General features: G+C 41.1%; 1 protein-coding gene across 1 annotated transcript in view; it reads right to left on the bottom strand.

Annotated features, from left to right (window-relative positions):
• The window catches only part of LOC119727033, a 49594-nt gene that overhangs the window by 27837 nt on the left and 7276 nt on the right, over window positions 1-14481 (bottom strand). Inside the window, exon 5 of the mRNA XM_038198922.1 lies at window positions 12260-12374. Within this exon, the coding sequence (XP_038054850.1) occupies window positions 12260-12374 (115 nt within the window). The remainder of the gene's footprint in view (window positions 1-12259; window positions 12375-14481) is intronic.

The raw sequence follows: 14481 nt of genomic DNA, 5'->3' as shown, positions 1-14481 counted from the left end.
TATAGAAAGTTTGACAGAAATTGAAAGGAATTATAATGAAGAATCTGAATGTTTTGTGCTATTATTGAAGCATTTTCAACTCATGGTGTGTAATGTAAGAATTTGCAATAAGACATTTTACGGGAAAAAAAAATTTCCTTTAGAAAATTTGACAGAATTTAAAAGGAAATACATTATGACATCTGAATGTTTTGCGTTATTGTTAAAGCTTTTTCAACCTACGGTGTACAAGAATTTGGAATTAGATATTTTATGCCAGCATAAAATTTGGTGCTACTGTCAAAAATTCCCACAACTTTCAAATTCACATGTCTCTGAATCTCGCAACAAAAGCCCCCAATTTAAAAGGGAATCATAATACGACATCATGACATTTTGTGCTATTGTTGAGGATTTTCCACGATTCTCAAGTTGACATTTCACCCTCACAACAACAAAAACACCTCACAACAAAAAACCCCAAGCTTCAAAGGAGTCATTAGGCCAAAAAAATAGTTCTGCTTCCGGTTTCCCTACCTACTCTATTCTGACAGCCCCTACCCTAATTTTTTTATTGGAAAAATGCGAAAATAACACCCAAAACCATCAATTTCTACCTTTTACCCTTGACTACACGTAGACGCCTCCATATGATCGCACAAAATAAAAATTGGAAAAAAAAAAAATTACCTACCTACCTACCCTATTTTTGAATGCCATGTAATCGGAAGCAGAACCGGGTTTTTTTGGCCTGATACAATATTTAATGTTTTCTACTAATGTTGAAAGGTTCCATCCCTTTCAAATTCACAAGTTTCTCACGGTCGCAACTAAAAGCCTGAATTTGAATGAGAATCATAACACCACATCATAATGTGCTGTGCTATTGTTAAAAATTTTCCACGACTTTCAAATTTACTCTCACTCACGCAACAAAAGCCCAGATATATCCCCGCTCAAATGAAAATTGAAAAGAGTCTGATCACGTCGTGGATAATTGCTTCGCTCCACAATGCCCACTTATCTCCGTGCTTTCTTTTTTTTAAAACCAATTTAGACACCCTTCATTAGGCAATGCACTCGTGTACAAGTAATCTCAGCTCTTAACGGAAACGACAGTGGGGGTAGGGGTGGGGGGATAGCCAGTACAACTGATTTTTTTTTTACAGATTTAATAACAAGAGGTCATCAACGATATGTTACGAGTTCAGTGCTCTGTTTGAATGTACACGTCATAAACCTACACAAGTAATATCTTTTTACGACAATTCTTTAATTGAAAATCCATGTATTCATTGGTTTTCCAATGCTTCGCTGATTTTCAAAGGAGAATTTCACTACAGTACGTCGAGTACCCAAAGGGTTTTTAGTTTATGAGTCAAATTTCTTTTGCAAATTTCTTTGTCGTTCAATGAGGTAATTGTGTGCTAGTAGATTTGTTCTCGGTGGAATATATGTGGCTATGTTTGCGTCCCAAGGGGGTGAAAACCAATTAACTTTTGGAATTGGTTAAATACAGATTGTGTGTTTTGATGCAAGCAGAGGGAATGCATTTAATTGTTTATTACAAAATTGAAACAATTCAATTGTTGTAATCACTATTTTTTAATTGGAAATGTGTGCAAAGATTATTTTCGGAAACAGAGGGGAAAATTTAAGGATCTTTACCTTTTTTTCCACAAATCTTTATACCATTATTATTCTTGATTCATAAATACCAAAGACAGTTGACCCATTCCTATTGGTCAAGAACCTGTCATATGGTAGGTTTTAAATGGTTGATAAAACACCGGCTGGCTGGTTTTAAACACTTTTCTGGAGTCATATCAAATCTGGTCCCTTTCACCCTTTTTTATTGGTTGAACGTTTACAATATTCACTTAGGCATGAGCAATACTACCAATGAGTTCATATTTCGAGAGTCTGTTGTGTTTATGGGTCCTTTCAAACCAGTAAATAATGGAACGAACTCACCGAGTCTTCACATGAACTCGTGGCATGGGCGCCGCCATTTTAATACACACTGTAACTCATGGAACGTGTAGTTGGTGTCCCTCACAGAACGTATCATAATGCATGGACATACGACATCTCCCCCCTTTAAGCTGTCAACAAACAAAACTGGTTAAACACATTAACAATGAACAATAGTTAACAGTAAATAAATGGCAATGCTTTCTGGCATTAAAACATATGTTGTGAATGCTGCTGTGAAAGTGTGTTCAGTTAAGGTTGTTTAGGTCTGAAATTATGTGAGATTATTCAAGTGCCAAAATCCTGAAATTGTCCAGATTTGTGAGCAATCTAGAGTTCAGTTCTGTGGAGTGTAGAGTTCAATGTTCCAGTTTAGTGTCAGGTTTAGTACACCACATAATCCTGGTGCCAGCGTGGAGGTTTTCCTGTGCGTCGTGGTCTGACTGTTGTTGTTGGCTTGGGATTCTGTGGGTGAATTGGGTCAGGTGGGGTCTGGACTTCAAGAACTGGTTCTGGTTCTGGGATAAGCAGCAAGTGGCGACGGTTACGACGATACTCGACGCCCTGAACGTTGACAATGTAGGAGCGTGGGGGACCTGCTTTTCGAACCACCTCACCCAACGGACTCAGATGTGTTTTGTTGCGGATCCGCACCGTGTCACCTGGTTTCAGCTCACACAGATGACGGACGCCATGCTTCTCGTTGAAGTAAGACTCGCTCTTGGCCTTACGTTGCTTGTCGGCTGCCTTCAACTGGTGCGTGTTGATCACCTTGGGACGGAGATTGCGAGGGAGTGTTGGCAATGTTGTGCGTAGTTCGCGACCCATCAGCAGGCGTGCAGGACTAAGGTTGAGGCCTGGGATTGGTGTGGATCGGTAGGTCAGCAATGCTCGCAGAGGATCAGGCTGCCGGAGCATGGATTTAGCAATGTGGACTGCCTTCTCGGCCATTCCATTCGCCTGAGGGTAGTTTGGGCTAGATGTGAGATGTTGGATGTCATACTCACTTGCAAATTGGTTGAACTCGGTCAGGAACTGTGGCCCATTATCGGTGACGATAACCTCAGGTATGCCAAAACGGGCGAAAGTGGCCTTCAAAAAGTTAATGACGGCCAACGACGTTGTTGTCTGGAGATGATGGACCTCAATCCATCGCGAAAAGTAGTCGACTAGGACAATGTAGTGTCTCCCATTGACCTCTGCCAGATCACAGGCAAGACGTTGCCAAGGTCGTTCAGGAAGCGGAGTCGAGATTAGAGGTTCCGCTCGCTGTGCTGACTGCTTAGTCTGACAGAAGGAGCATTTCTCTATGTACTGGGCAATGTCGCTCCCAATACCTGGCCACCAAACGGCTTGAGCAGCTCGGGCTCTGGAATTTGATATTCCCTGGTGACCTTCGTGGATCCTCAACAGCATCTCTTGGCGCATATTTGCCGGGATGACGATGCGGTCGCCATGGGTGAGGATCCCCTGGACGAAGCTGAGGTTGTCTTGGTTCTCCCAGTAGAGCTTCACTGTTGTTGATTCAATGTCGCGGGAGTACTTTGGCCAGCCACTGCGAATGTGTGATGCGACTTGCACCAGCACTTCATCGAGGGCAGTTTCACGTTTGATCTCGTCCAATTTCCCCTGGGAGACTGGCCAGTGGCTTGTGACCATATGGACATGTGCTTCAACTTCGTCTGGAAGGTTGTCGCTTTCAGTGACCGATGACTTCAAGGGTGCGCGAGACAGGGTATCGGCCACAGTGAGGAGTTTGCCAGGTACGTACTCTGCAGTGCAGTGGTACTTCATGAGACGCATAAGAAGTCGTTGACACCTCAGCGGAGCGTCACACAGATCCTTATTGTTGATGAGTGGAACCAGCGGTTTATGGTCAGTCTGTATGGTGACGTGAAGGCCTCGAAGGTATACGTAAAACCTTTCGCACGACCACACCGAGGCCAACAGCTCTTTCTCTATCTGCGCGTAGCGTCGTTCAGATGGAGTGAGGCTTCTTGAACAGTACGCCACTGGCTTCCACTGTTTGTCATCTTGTTGCTGCAGAATACATCCACCCAGTCCGTATTCGCTTGCATCAGCGCTAACCATGGTCGGCTTATTTGGATCATAGAAAGCGAGTGCAGGAGCTGATGTGAGGAGTGTCTTAATGCTGCGAAAAGCTGACTGCTGTGGTGATCCCCACACCCAGCTGACATCACTCTTCAGTAGGTCATTTATTGGTGCAGCGACTGAAGAGACATGGGGAATGAATCGCGCAAGCCAATTGATCATCCCCATTAGTCGTTTGACTTCGGTTTTGGTGGTTGGCGGTGGCATTTGGATGATCGCTGCTATCTTTGCAGGGTCGGCATGGATGCCATCTTTATCGAGCTTCATGCCGAGGAAGTCGACCTTTGTTTGGGCGATTTTGCATTTGTCCTTGTTCAGCTGTAGTCCAGCGTTCTGCACAATTTCGAGAATGCGCTGGAGTCTTTCATCGTGTTCTTCTTTTGTGCGACCGGTGATCAGTACGTCGTCCATGTACACCACGACCCCGGGTATGTCGGTTAGAAGGTCGCACATGATGCGTTGATATATTTCTGGTGCCGATGTGATGCCAAATGGAAGGCGTTTAAAGCAGTAACGCCCGAATGGTGTAATGAAGGTAGTGAACTTCTGGCTTTCCTCTGTCAGTGGTACTTGCCAGAAGCCATGCTTGGCATCTAGCAGGGAGAATATCTGGGCGCCAGCGACTTTGCCGAGGACTTCTTCGACGGTTGGTATGGTAAACCTCTCCCTGACAACTGCTTTGTTCAGTCGTCTGAGGTCTACGCATAGGCGAATGTCACCATTCTTTTTCGGCGCTATCACAATAGGCGAGCACCAATCTGTGGGGTCAGTGATACGCTGAATGATGTTCTGTTGCTCCATCCTCTCCAGCTCCTCTTTCAGTTTGGGCATGAGAGGAATGGGGATACGACGAGGAGTCATGACGCAGTAAGGGGTGGTGGCTTCGTCTACCTTGATGCTAACTGCTTGTCCATGCAGACATCCACCCCCTTCAAAAACACTCTCATGGCTGAGTAGAGTGTAGACTCTGTGGACCAATCCAAGCGAGTCACAGGCATGCTTGCCTATGACTGGTTCTCCCTGAGGCAAGATGAGGAACAGCAAGCTTTGAGTTTTGCCCTTGACTTGGCAAATGAGTCTGGTCTGGCCGATTGGTGTGGCTTTTCCCCCGAAGAATCCTGTAAGGCGAGTTGAGGACGGCTGTAGGGTCTTATCGGGGACATTCAGCGCGTTGAAGATGTCAAGCGGGAGGATATTGACCTCAGAGCCCGTGTCAAGTAGGAATGACACAGTCTGTCCATGTACATGGAGATCCTGTCTCCAAACGTCATCGATGGGCAGTTGCTGTCGGCGTATGGCACCGACAAAGAACTCGTTCTCTGCAAAAGTACAGGTTTCATCCTCTTGTTCTGGATCTGTCTGGAGAACTGCTCGCATCTGTTTGGGCCTTGATCGGCAGACTTTTGAAAAGTGGCCGATCTTATTGCAGCTCTTACAGTGTTGTCCCTTGGCAGGACAAGTTCTATGGGTAGAGGCGTAGCCGCAATTCTGGCAAAGGGGACCACTCAGTCTGGGGTACGAGGATCGCTGATCCCTTCTCATGGGAGGCTTGTTGGAGCGTTGCTTCTGGCGCTGCTGCACCTGATGGACTGCCTGGACTGTAGTAGTATTACTATCTCCCCGGGCCTTAATGTCCTGCTGATCCTTTGTGGCTGTTTCAAGCGTTTTGGCAAGTTCGATGGCTTTGGAGAATGTCAGGCCATCTTTGGTGAGCAAGTGTTTCTGGATGAACAAACTGCGTATGCCGCAAACTAGCCGGTCGCGGAGGGCATCATCAAGAAAAGAACCGAATTTACACGGTCCAGCCAAGGTTTGCAATTCCACAGAATACTGTGCTACAGTCTCACCAGCATTTTGATTGCGCTGATAAAACCGGAATCGTTCAGCAATCACCAGTCGTTTGGGTCCGTAGTGCGATTTGAGCAGAGTACACAGTTCAGCGTAAGTCTTTTCAGTGACTGCCACAGGTTCAGAAAGGCTCTTCACAGTTTTGTACACATTTGCTCCGATACAACTCAGCAGAACAGCAGACTGCTTGGCTGGAGAAATGTCATTGGCCTTGAAATACAGGTCCAATCGTTCGAGGTAGTTGGTGATTTCCTCTACTTGGTCATATGGATCGAGCCGTCCGATCAAAGCTGAACTATAGGGCGCCCCCTGTGACTGCGACATGATCGATGTACGTTAGACACACGTACGAACGTGGCGAATCGGACGAAAAATAACGGTTTGTTTTGCCACAAAATGTCCAACTACCTGACGTGATATAGTCTCAAAATGTCACTGATTATGTCCGCAAACATTTACTGGGACCACCGCTGTCACTATGTTGTGTTTATGGGTCCTTTCAAACCAGTAAATAATGGAACGAACTCACCGAGTCTTCACATGAACTCGTGGCATGGGCGCCGCCATTTTAATACACACTGTAACTCATGGAACGTGTAGTTGGTGTCCCTCACAGAACGTATCATAATGCATGGACATACGACAGAGTCCTAAATTCACACTACACCAGCACCGCTGCATTCTGTCTACATCGAATCTCCATATAAGGAGATGGTAACGACTACTCGAAAGAGGCACATACCATAACATAGCTAAAGGAGTGTTTAAAAATATGTGAAGAAAAATTGCTGAACACAATCATTGAAAATTTATAATTTTTGACTTGTTTTGACTTTTTGACTCGAAGGTATTTACAAATGGGAATTGCTTGGCCAGTATTGAACAATGTTGAAAAACCGGCTCTAGCCCCTGAGCCAGCTTTAAACGTTCTTGTTTAAAACTGGCCAAGCACATATTCATTCCCTTATTGAAAGACAATGTCATCCCCTTTTAATAAAATATCAAAATATTTGGCATCGTTTGATACGGTCTTTAAAATGTCTCAAATCTTTTTGTGAGTAAATATCTGAAATTCGCAAAATAGGTGGCGCATTTCAGAGGGGCAAATATTAAAGTGGCACTTGATGTGCAGATGACACATACACACACATACAGGAATTTGTATCTTTGTGGAGTCATTTCTTTGTTCTTGTGTACTAAAACAAATGAGTTTGAAAATCTAGTTTCAAAATACTCAACCAGAAATTTAATTTCCTGGGCTGAAATGCGGACTTAATATCCCTTACATAAAATTCTTCAATTTGCGACACATCAACACACCTTGGAAATTCCTAGTTTTTGAGTAAATCCATATATCTATTTCGTGATAACCTTTCTGGAGACGTATTATCTATAGAAATTGCCATGTGGAGACATATACAATCTTTTGTTCCCTATTGTGCACATGCCTCCACAGGGTACCTTGTACCAGATCATTTTGTTTCAAAGAGATACATGTACAAGACATTTCAGGATTCAAATTCTGAAACAAATCATCTCTGCAGATGCCTGTGTTCAATTTGAACTGATCTTTAAAAGTCATTCATTGTATGTTGTGAAAAGAACAAACAGCACTCACAAAAACCAAGTTGGGTTTTCATATTTAAGCATGTTTCCCCAAGGGTTTTTTGGTAATTATGAAGACTCTCTCTCCAAGACTTGAGTGGTTTTGATGAGGCTGCGTGCATGGATGGTATCTGGGGGATCTGGCTGTCAGTGCATTGCCTCGGGCTGGGATCAAGATTTGTCAGTTGCAGAGGTCTTGGAATTATTCTTTTTCTTGTTTAAAGGTAATATATACAACATTTGCGTTTGGCCGTAATTTTCAGAAATGGATGGATTTGGGGGTTAGTATTTCATAGCAAATATTGTTACACTGATCTGTGTATAAGTTTTGTGTTCACGGATGCTGGAAAAACCAACAAAAAAATGCTGTTCTTGTAGTATGGTTCCCTGTCCCGACTTCAGATGAAACGGAGCAATTTTGGGAATTGTCAGGTCAGGGAATTCCGAACCAGACTAGCTGGCTTGCGCCCAATCACAGATGTCTAACCGATTGCAAACAAAATGTGGACTAACTAAATTTGGTATTAAAAATGGGGGCAGTATTTGAAAAAAGGCACTTTTTTTCCAACGATGGTTGGCCGACCATTGTTGAAAATTGATACAAAAATTCCACTTTTCTTGAAAATGACAGCACACCAGGTGCCATGATTTCACAGGATGTTGGAGACTATTATTCACTTACAGTCAAGTAAGGTATTTCATAATAAATGCAAATGTTGAATAATACCTTTAATACTTCGCTGGTTATTACTTGATTGAGGCACAGAAAACAATATCTGTGTTCCTAAACTATTCACGGTATGACCTTGTAACTTTCAATATATACTGACCCTCAACCCGAGTGGTGCATATTACTCTGACGTCATGATGACGTCATTGGGTGTCAAATTACAAGCAGTTTTCGTTGGAAAAAATGACCAACTTAATTAACTTATAACCCTTGAACAAAGTGATGAATCATGTTCACACTTTGTAATCAAATAGACCATGAAGTGAAAGTATGTAAACTCGCTTGACCTTTTCTTCCGGGTCTACCGGAAGGTCAAAGTTCGGTGAATTTAAAATACAGACAGAAGCCTCAAAATCAAAACAAACCAAATTTCTTCCAAACAACATACGGGATTATGATAAAACCTGGTATGAACTTGGTTGTACTGGAAAGGTTAAATTTTGTGATCCTTTGTTCTGACATAAAAACATTCATGACTTAACTGGGCAGTGTTTAATGAAATTGTTGTCTGCCGGACCACTCTGCGTTTGCAACTTAACAAATGCGAACCTCTAGTTGATGTTTTTATCATTGTTTTGTTTTGTCCGCAAGGCCCCCCTTTTAATGTCACGGCCACGCCCTAAAAAGGGTTGAAAACCAGTTTTCCATCAACTCTTTTTTCTTTCTCTAAATAAATGTAACATATTCATTAGATGAATTTGCGTCGGGGTGATGTAAACCAATATTAGGTTTTGCCCTTCACCGACGTATAAATATTGTATACTCAGTACGTACATAATACCTCCTGAGTGAAAGTTGGAAAAAAATCACTCGGGTGGGACTCGAACCCATGACCTCCTGCCTTTTTTCTCTCCAACTGAGTACACAGTGTTTACACGTCGGTGAAGGGCAAAACCTAATATTGAACTGCATCATACTCCAACAGAGGTTTTTTTTTCAAATTACAAATTTTGCATAAATTTGCAACTCTTTAATGCAATTTGTGTATTTAACTAATTTTCCACCCTGAAATATCAACGAATGAAATTAAAATGTAGTTGAAAAAAAATATGGATGTCTGATCAAATTCAGGAAAGCATTTCCGTATCAATTTACACAAACTTGAAACTGTCAAGCTTTGGGGCTCATACCGTGAGCCAAAAAAAATATTTGAAAGATATCTGATCAGATATTCGTTACGAAATACCCAAGTCTGATCAAAATCAGATTACAGTAAGTGAGACGCAGCGCTAATGAGCTTTGGAATTATATGCGCACGCGAAGGACACAAAACATATTTTGAAAACATGGGGCCTATACATGAAAGGTGCATTTTTAAAAAAACATTTGTCACTAATTGTGGTACACACAACACCGTCCTCCTCCTAATGTTATTGCACAAACGAGTCTGATAGCAGCAATTAAGTTTGCAGTGCGGAAGATAATTTGCACAAATTTGTCTGGAACCACCAAGTCGGATTCGGATGCTAAACGGGCTGTAATTCAGTTAACGGCCTAATAAAGAGAATGGTTAGGATTGGTGAATGGATAGATAGACGTGGTGACAAGTGGGGTGCACTTGTGTTATGTTGGCACAAAAGTATGAATTCTATGGGCAACCAGCCTATAGATCCTTTGCATTAGAGACATCTTTGAAGGTGCAACCTTTTCTTTCCTAGTGTTTGCATGGGGGCAATTCCACGGTTACTCACGTTATATTTTTGATGTACTTTTGAGTTTCCTTGGGCTGTAATTACCTTACTGAAAAGGTTTAATAACTGTTATCCCCATGGTAGATAGAGTAGACCTAGACCTACCTAAGCACCAAAGATGACATCCAGACAAATGTATTATGTATGACTAACAAGATGCATAAAATCGGTTACTCACGTTACGAAAATGTAACGTGAGTGCATCTTGTTTATCATACCTAACACATTTTTCTGGATGTCATCTTTGGTGCTTAGGTAGGTCTAGGTCTACTCTATCTACCATGGGGATAACAGTTATTAAACCTTTTCAGTAAGGTAATTACAGCCCAAGGAATCTCAAAAGTACATAAAAAATGTAACGTGAGTAACCGTGGAATTGTCCATGGGTACATCTCTTATTATCTCTGCCACGGATGTTATGTTTTCACCGGTGTTGGTTTGTGTGTTGGTTGGTTGGTTGGTTAGTTTGTCTGTGAACAGGATAACAAAGGATTTTTTTGATTTTTTTGATAGGATTTTTCACCCGTCTAGGAAAATCTTTCACTAGATCGCTTTGTGTGAACAGCTCCATGTGTGTGGCACTGACCCGGTGACCCTGTATGCCTTATCACCCACCTAATCTAACCACACCGGTCAATGGACTAGACCATTTTATACAATGGGGGTGGAAAGGTAGATAGGCCATCAGCCTGGGGGTTTGGTCAGTGTCAAATCAGGGCATAAATGATTATAGTGCACATGCGAAAGGTGTACCGCCCCTAGAGTGGTAACAAGCATTTTCATGGACATTTTGAAAAAAAGGGTGATAACACCCAAAAAGCTGCCACCGCTGCAATGCTATCACATATTTTCCAACTCTGGAGGAGTATACCTTGCCAAAAATCGCTATGACGATTATTCCCCTCATTTAATAACGGTGGCCAAAATTTTGGACCGAGGCTGATGGCCTAAGACCAAAACAGGCATGTTGATGAAAGTCAAGAAAAAGTTGAAGTGTGCCACATTATTGGACTTCAAGTGTACATGCAAATCTTAGTCCGGGTTGTCCCACAAAAAACCTAACAGTCGAATCAGGCATGTTTTCAGAAAAGTGGGGGTAGTATTCAAAATCATGTCTAATGTATTGCTGAGTAGAATAAGGGTTTTCCAAATGCTTTTTAGTTGGTTTCATTAGGATGTTTTGTTCAAAAGATACAGCAATCACAATACAGGACTTGAAAAAAAACAATTGTGCCACTTTCTTTATTGATCAAATTTACAGATCGAAGCCGGTAGAATAAGTCACACGTTACTCTTGAACAACGGAAATAAATCCTTTGTGTGTTTCGCTAACTGCGCTTTCTCACTTTCAAGAAAAGTGGCCCAAGACGATTTTTGATCCTTGAGTTTGATGAAGCATAGCGTTTGTTCCAATGCAGGGATTTGAATGAAATAAAATTTGTATGGTAGATTGGTTATCTGACATTAAGAGGTAATTTGAAAATATTCCAAAACTCACATGCAATATACAGGGTGAGTCAAAAAAAGCGGAACCCAAACCCCATAAAATATTTTTCATATTTAAAAAAATATGTAGCACCAAGCCAATTGTATAAGCTACTTTTAGATGAAAAAAATTACTGAAATCGATCAATCCGTTCAAAGAATATCACAATTTAAACACAATAACCTCTTTCCCAAAACCTCTTTCGTCCAAAAAATGTGATTTTAAGAATCGTCGTCACAATTGTCTTCAAATATCACCAGCTATAAAACATACCTCAGTTTAAAAGCTAAAAATATTCAACAAAGTCCGCTTGAAGGCCCGTCTTTTCAAAAAAGTGGATTATATAAATCATATTGTTGCCTAACCAGGGTTGTTAATAAAGATATTGTGTACTACAGTTGTTGACAGTGGTTGAAACAAGTATTCTGTGTCATTTTCTTTGTTGTTCCAAACAGTACGCATACACAATAATTTAAATTTTTTTTTTGACGAAACAGGTTTTAGGGTCATTACTTTTAAATGGTGATATTCTTTGAATGGATTGAGAAATTAGAGTGTTTTTTTTTTCATCTGGAAAGTAGTTTTCATCTGAAAGTAGCTGACAGTAGCTTGGGGTTTGGGTTCCGCTTTTTTGACTCATCCTGTACCTTTATATTAATTAGTTTACGACTGTTAGATTTTTTGTGTGGGACAACCTGTATATAAGGTTATCCCTGTACAGAATCTAGAGCTGTGTCCTAGCTACTACAGTTACCCGGGATACTGCCGTAATGAATCAAGACATTTTGTGAGATAGCATCAGGGAAAATGGAACGGATCATGTACATGTCTTACTTGATCCACTCCTCGGGCACTTTCATGGGATGAGCCATCATGTTAGACTCCTGCTGCATGGCCCACAGGATGGAGAACATGGCTAGGGTGGCGATACCGCAGTCGCTTATGATCCCTGAACAATATTCAATTAAAGGGAAAATACAACATTTGCAAACATCCAAAAATAAAACTACCAAATCATTTGGAAATACCTTGCTGGACTGTTAGTGAATGACAGTGTAAAGCATCCTGTAAAATCATGGCACCTGGTATACTGTCATTTTCAAGAAAAGTGGTATTTTTGTATCAATTTCCAACGCTGGTCGGCCGACCAGCGTTGGAAAAACTGGCTTTTTTTTCAAATACTGGCCCCAATTGACCATCGCACTTGTTTGCAATTGATTACACACCTATGAATGGGTACAAGCCAGCTTGACTGGTTCCCTGACCTTACAATTCCCCAATGTATGTAAACTGCTCTGTTTCTTCTTATATGGAGTCAGGGAACCAGACTACAGGAAAATGATTGTTTTTCTTGGTTTTTATAGCATTTTCGAACCCAAAACCTCAAAAAAGTCAGTGTAACTGTATTTGCTATATATTTCCAACCCCCCAATTCCATCCATTTCTGAAAATTACAGCAAAAGCAAATGATGTATATTCCCTTTAAAGGTAGAGTAGATCATTTGCAGCCGTCCAAAACGTGACTGACAAAATAATCGTTGAAGAGCTTACTTGGTTTAAAGATAGTAATGGCACTAAACTCCCTGTGAAATTATTCTTTCCGGCATGCTGTCATTTTGAAGAAAACAATATAAGAAGGTAATTTCCAAAGATGTGTCAAGTGACACATTTTTGGAAATTTCCATTCGTTTTAAAATAGAGTAGATCACTTGCAGAGCAGTAACTGACGAAATTACTTTTGAAAAGCTTACTTGGTTTAAAGATAGTAATGACACTAAACTCCCTGTGAAATTATTCTTTCCGGCATGCTATCATTTTGAAGAAAACAATATAAGAAGGTAATTTCCAAAGTTGTGTCAAGTGACACATTTTTGGAAATTTCCATTTGCTTTGGAATAGAGTAGATCATTTGCAGAGCAGTAACCGACGAAATTACTTTTGAAAAGCTTACTTGGTTTAAAGATAGTAATGACACTAAACTCCCTGTGAAATTATTCTTTCCGGCATGCTGTCATTTTGAAGAAAACAATATAAGAAGGTAATTTCCAAAGATGTGTCAAGTGACACATTTTTGGAAATTTCCATTTGCTTTGAAATAGAGTAGATCATTTGCAGAGCAGTAACTGACGAAATTGCTTTTGAAAAGCTTACTTGGTTTAAAGATAGCAATGACACTAAACTCCCTGTGAAATTATTCTTTCCGGCATGCTGTCATTTTGAAGAAAACAATAAAAGAAGGCCATTTCTAAAGATGCGTCAATTGACGCATTTGTATGCTATTCGTCAGTTTGTCAGATCGTGTATACAGCGCGCGCGAGATCCGACAAACTGACGAATAGCATACAAACAGTGTGAAGAACAACCGGCTATTTAGATTTTGTAATATGACAAACTGACGAATACATTAACGATCAAATAAAACATATCGCACAACTCCATGTAGTTTGTTTAACTTTTAGGGAAAATATCATGCATTCTACATGTAGCGTGCAATATTATTTTGATCATAATAGATATGTGCAAAAATGAATTGAGTCTTGAAAGGTCACTGTTTATGTGACATTTTTGACCACAGTAGCACATCATTCCTTGGTACTTTGAACGCACCCCTTACATTAGCTGGTTACCAGCGAAATTCCGTATTTGTCACTATATCAAATTATGGATTGTTATTATGACTGATTCGCCACAGGCTCTGAATCTCAAAATCGAGATAAGAATTAAGAATTTTGGCATAAATACTTGAAAGAGCAACCTTTAAAAATCACAAAAATGACAAAATCTCAAAATCGCCAAAATCTTCGATTCGCCGGTTTGTCAACTCTGCGACGAATTTGCTTGTTGTCACTTTGTCCCTATCCGGTTCGTTAGTGTGACGTCACCTCCAGCACTTTCTGCATGATTGGAACCGGAAGTTAACGCAGCTCGAGCGTTTGTAGCCAATGGGCGCTAGTAATCAGTGGTGCGCGCGCGTGTATGACGTTTTCACTAACGAACCGGATAATGCAACACTCTCCAATAATACTAAGCACACAAACTCACGATTTTGTTTGTGA

The sequence above is a fragment of the Patiria miniata genome, unplaced genomic scaffold (genome assembly GCF_015706575.1).
Source record: "Patiria miniata isolate m_02_andy unplaced genomic scaffold, ASM1570657v1 HiC_scaffold_2, whole genome shotgun sequence".
Taxonomy (NCBI): domain Eukaryota; kingdom Metazoa; phylum Echinodermata; class Asteroidea; order Valvatida; family Asterinidae; genus Patiria; species Patiria miniata.
The sequence above is the reverse complement of the archived record's forward strand: the minus strand, read 5'-3'. Positions and strand labels throughout refer to the sequence as shown.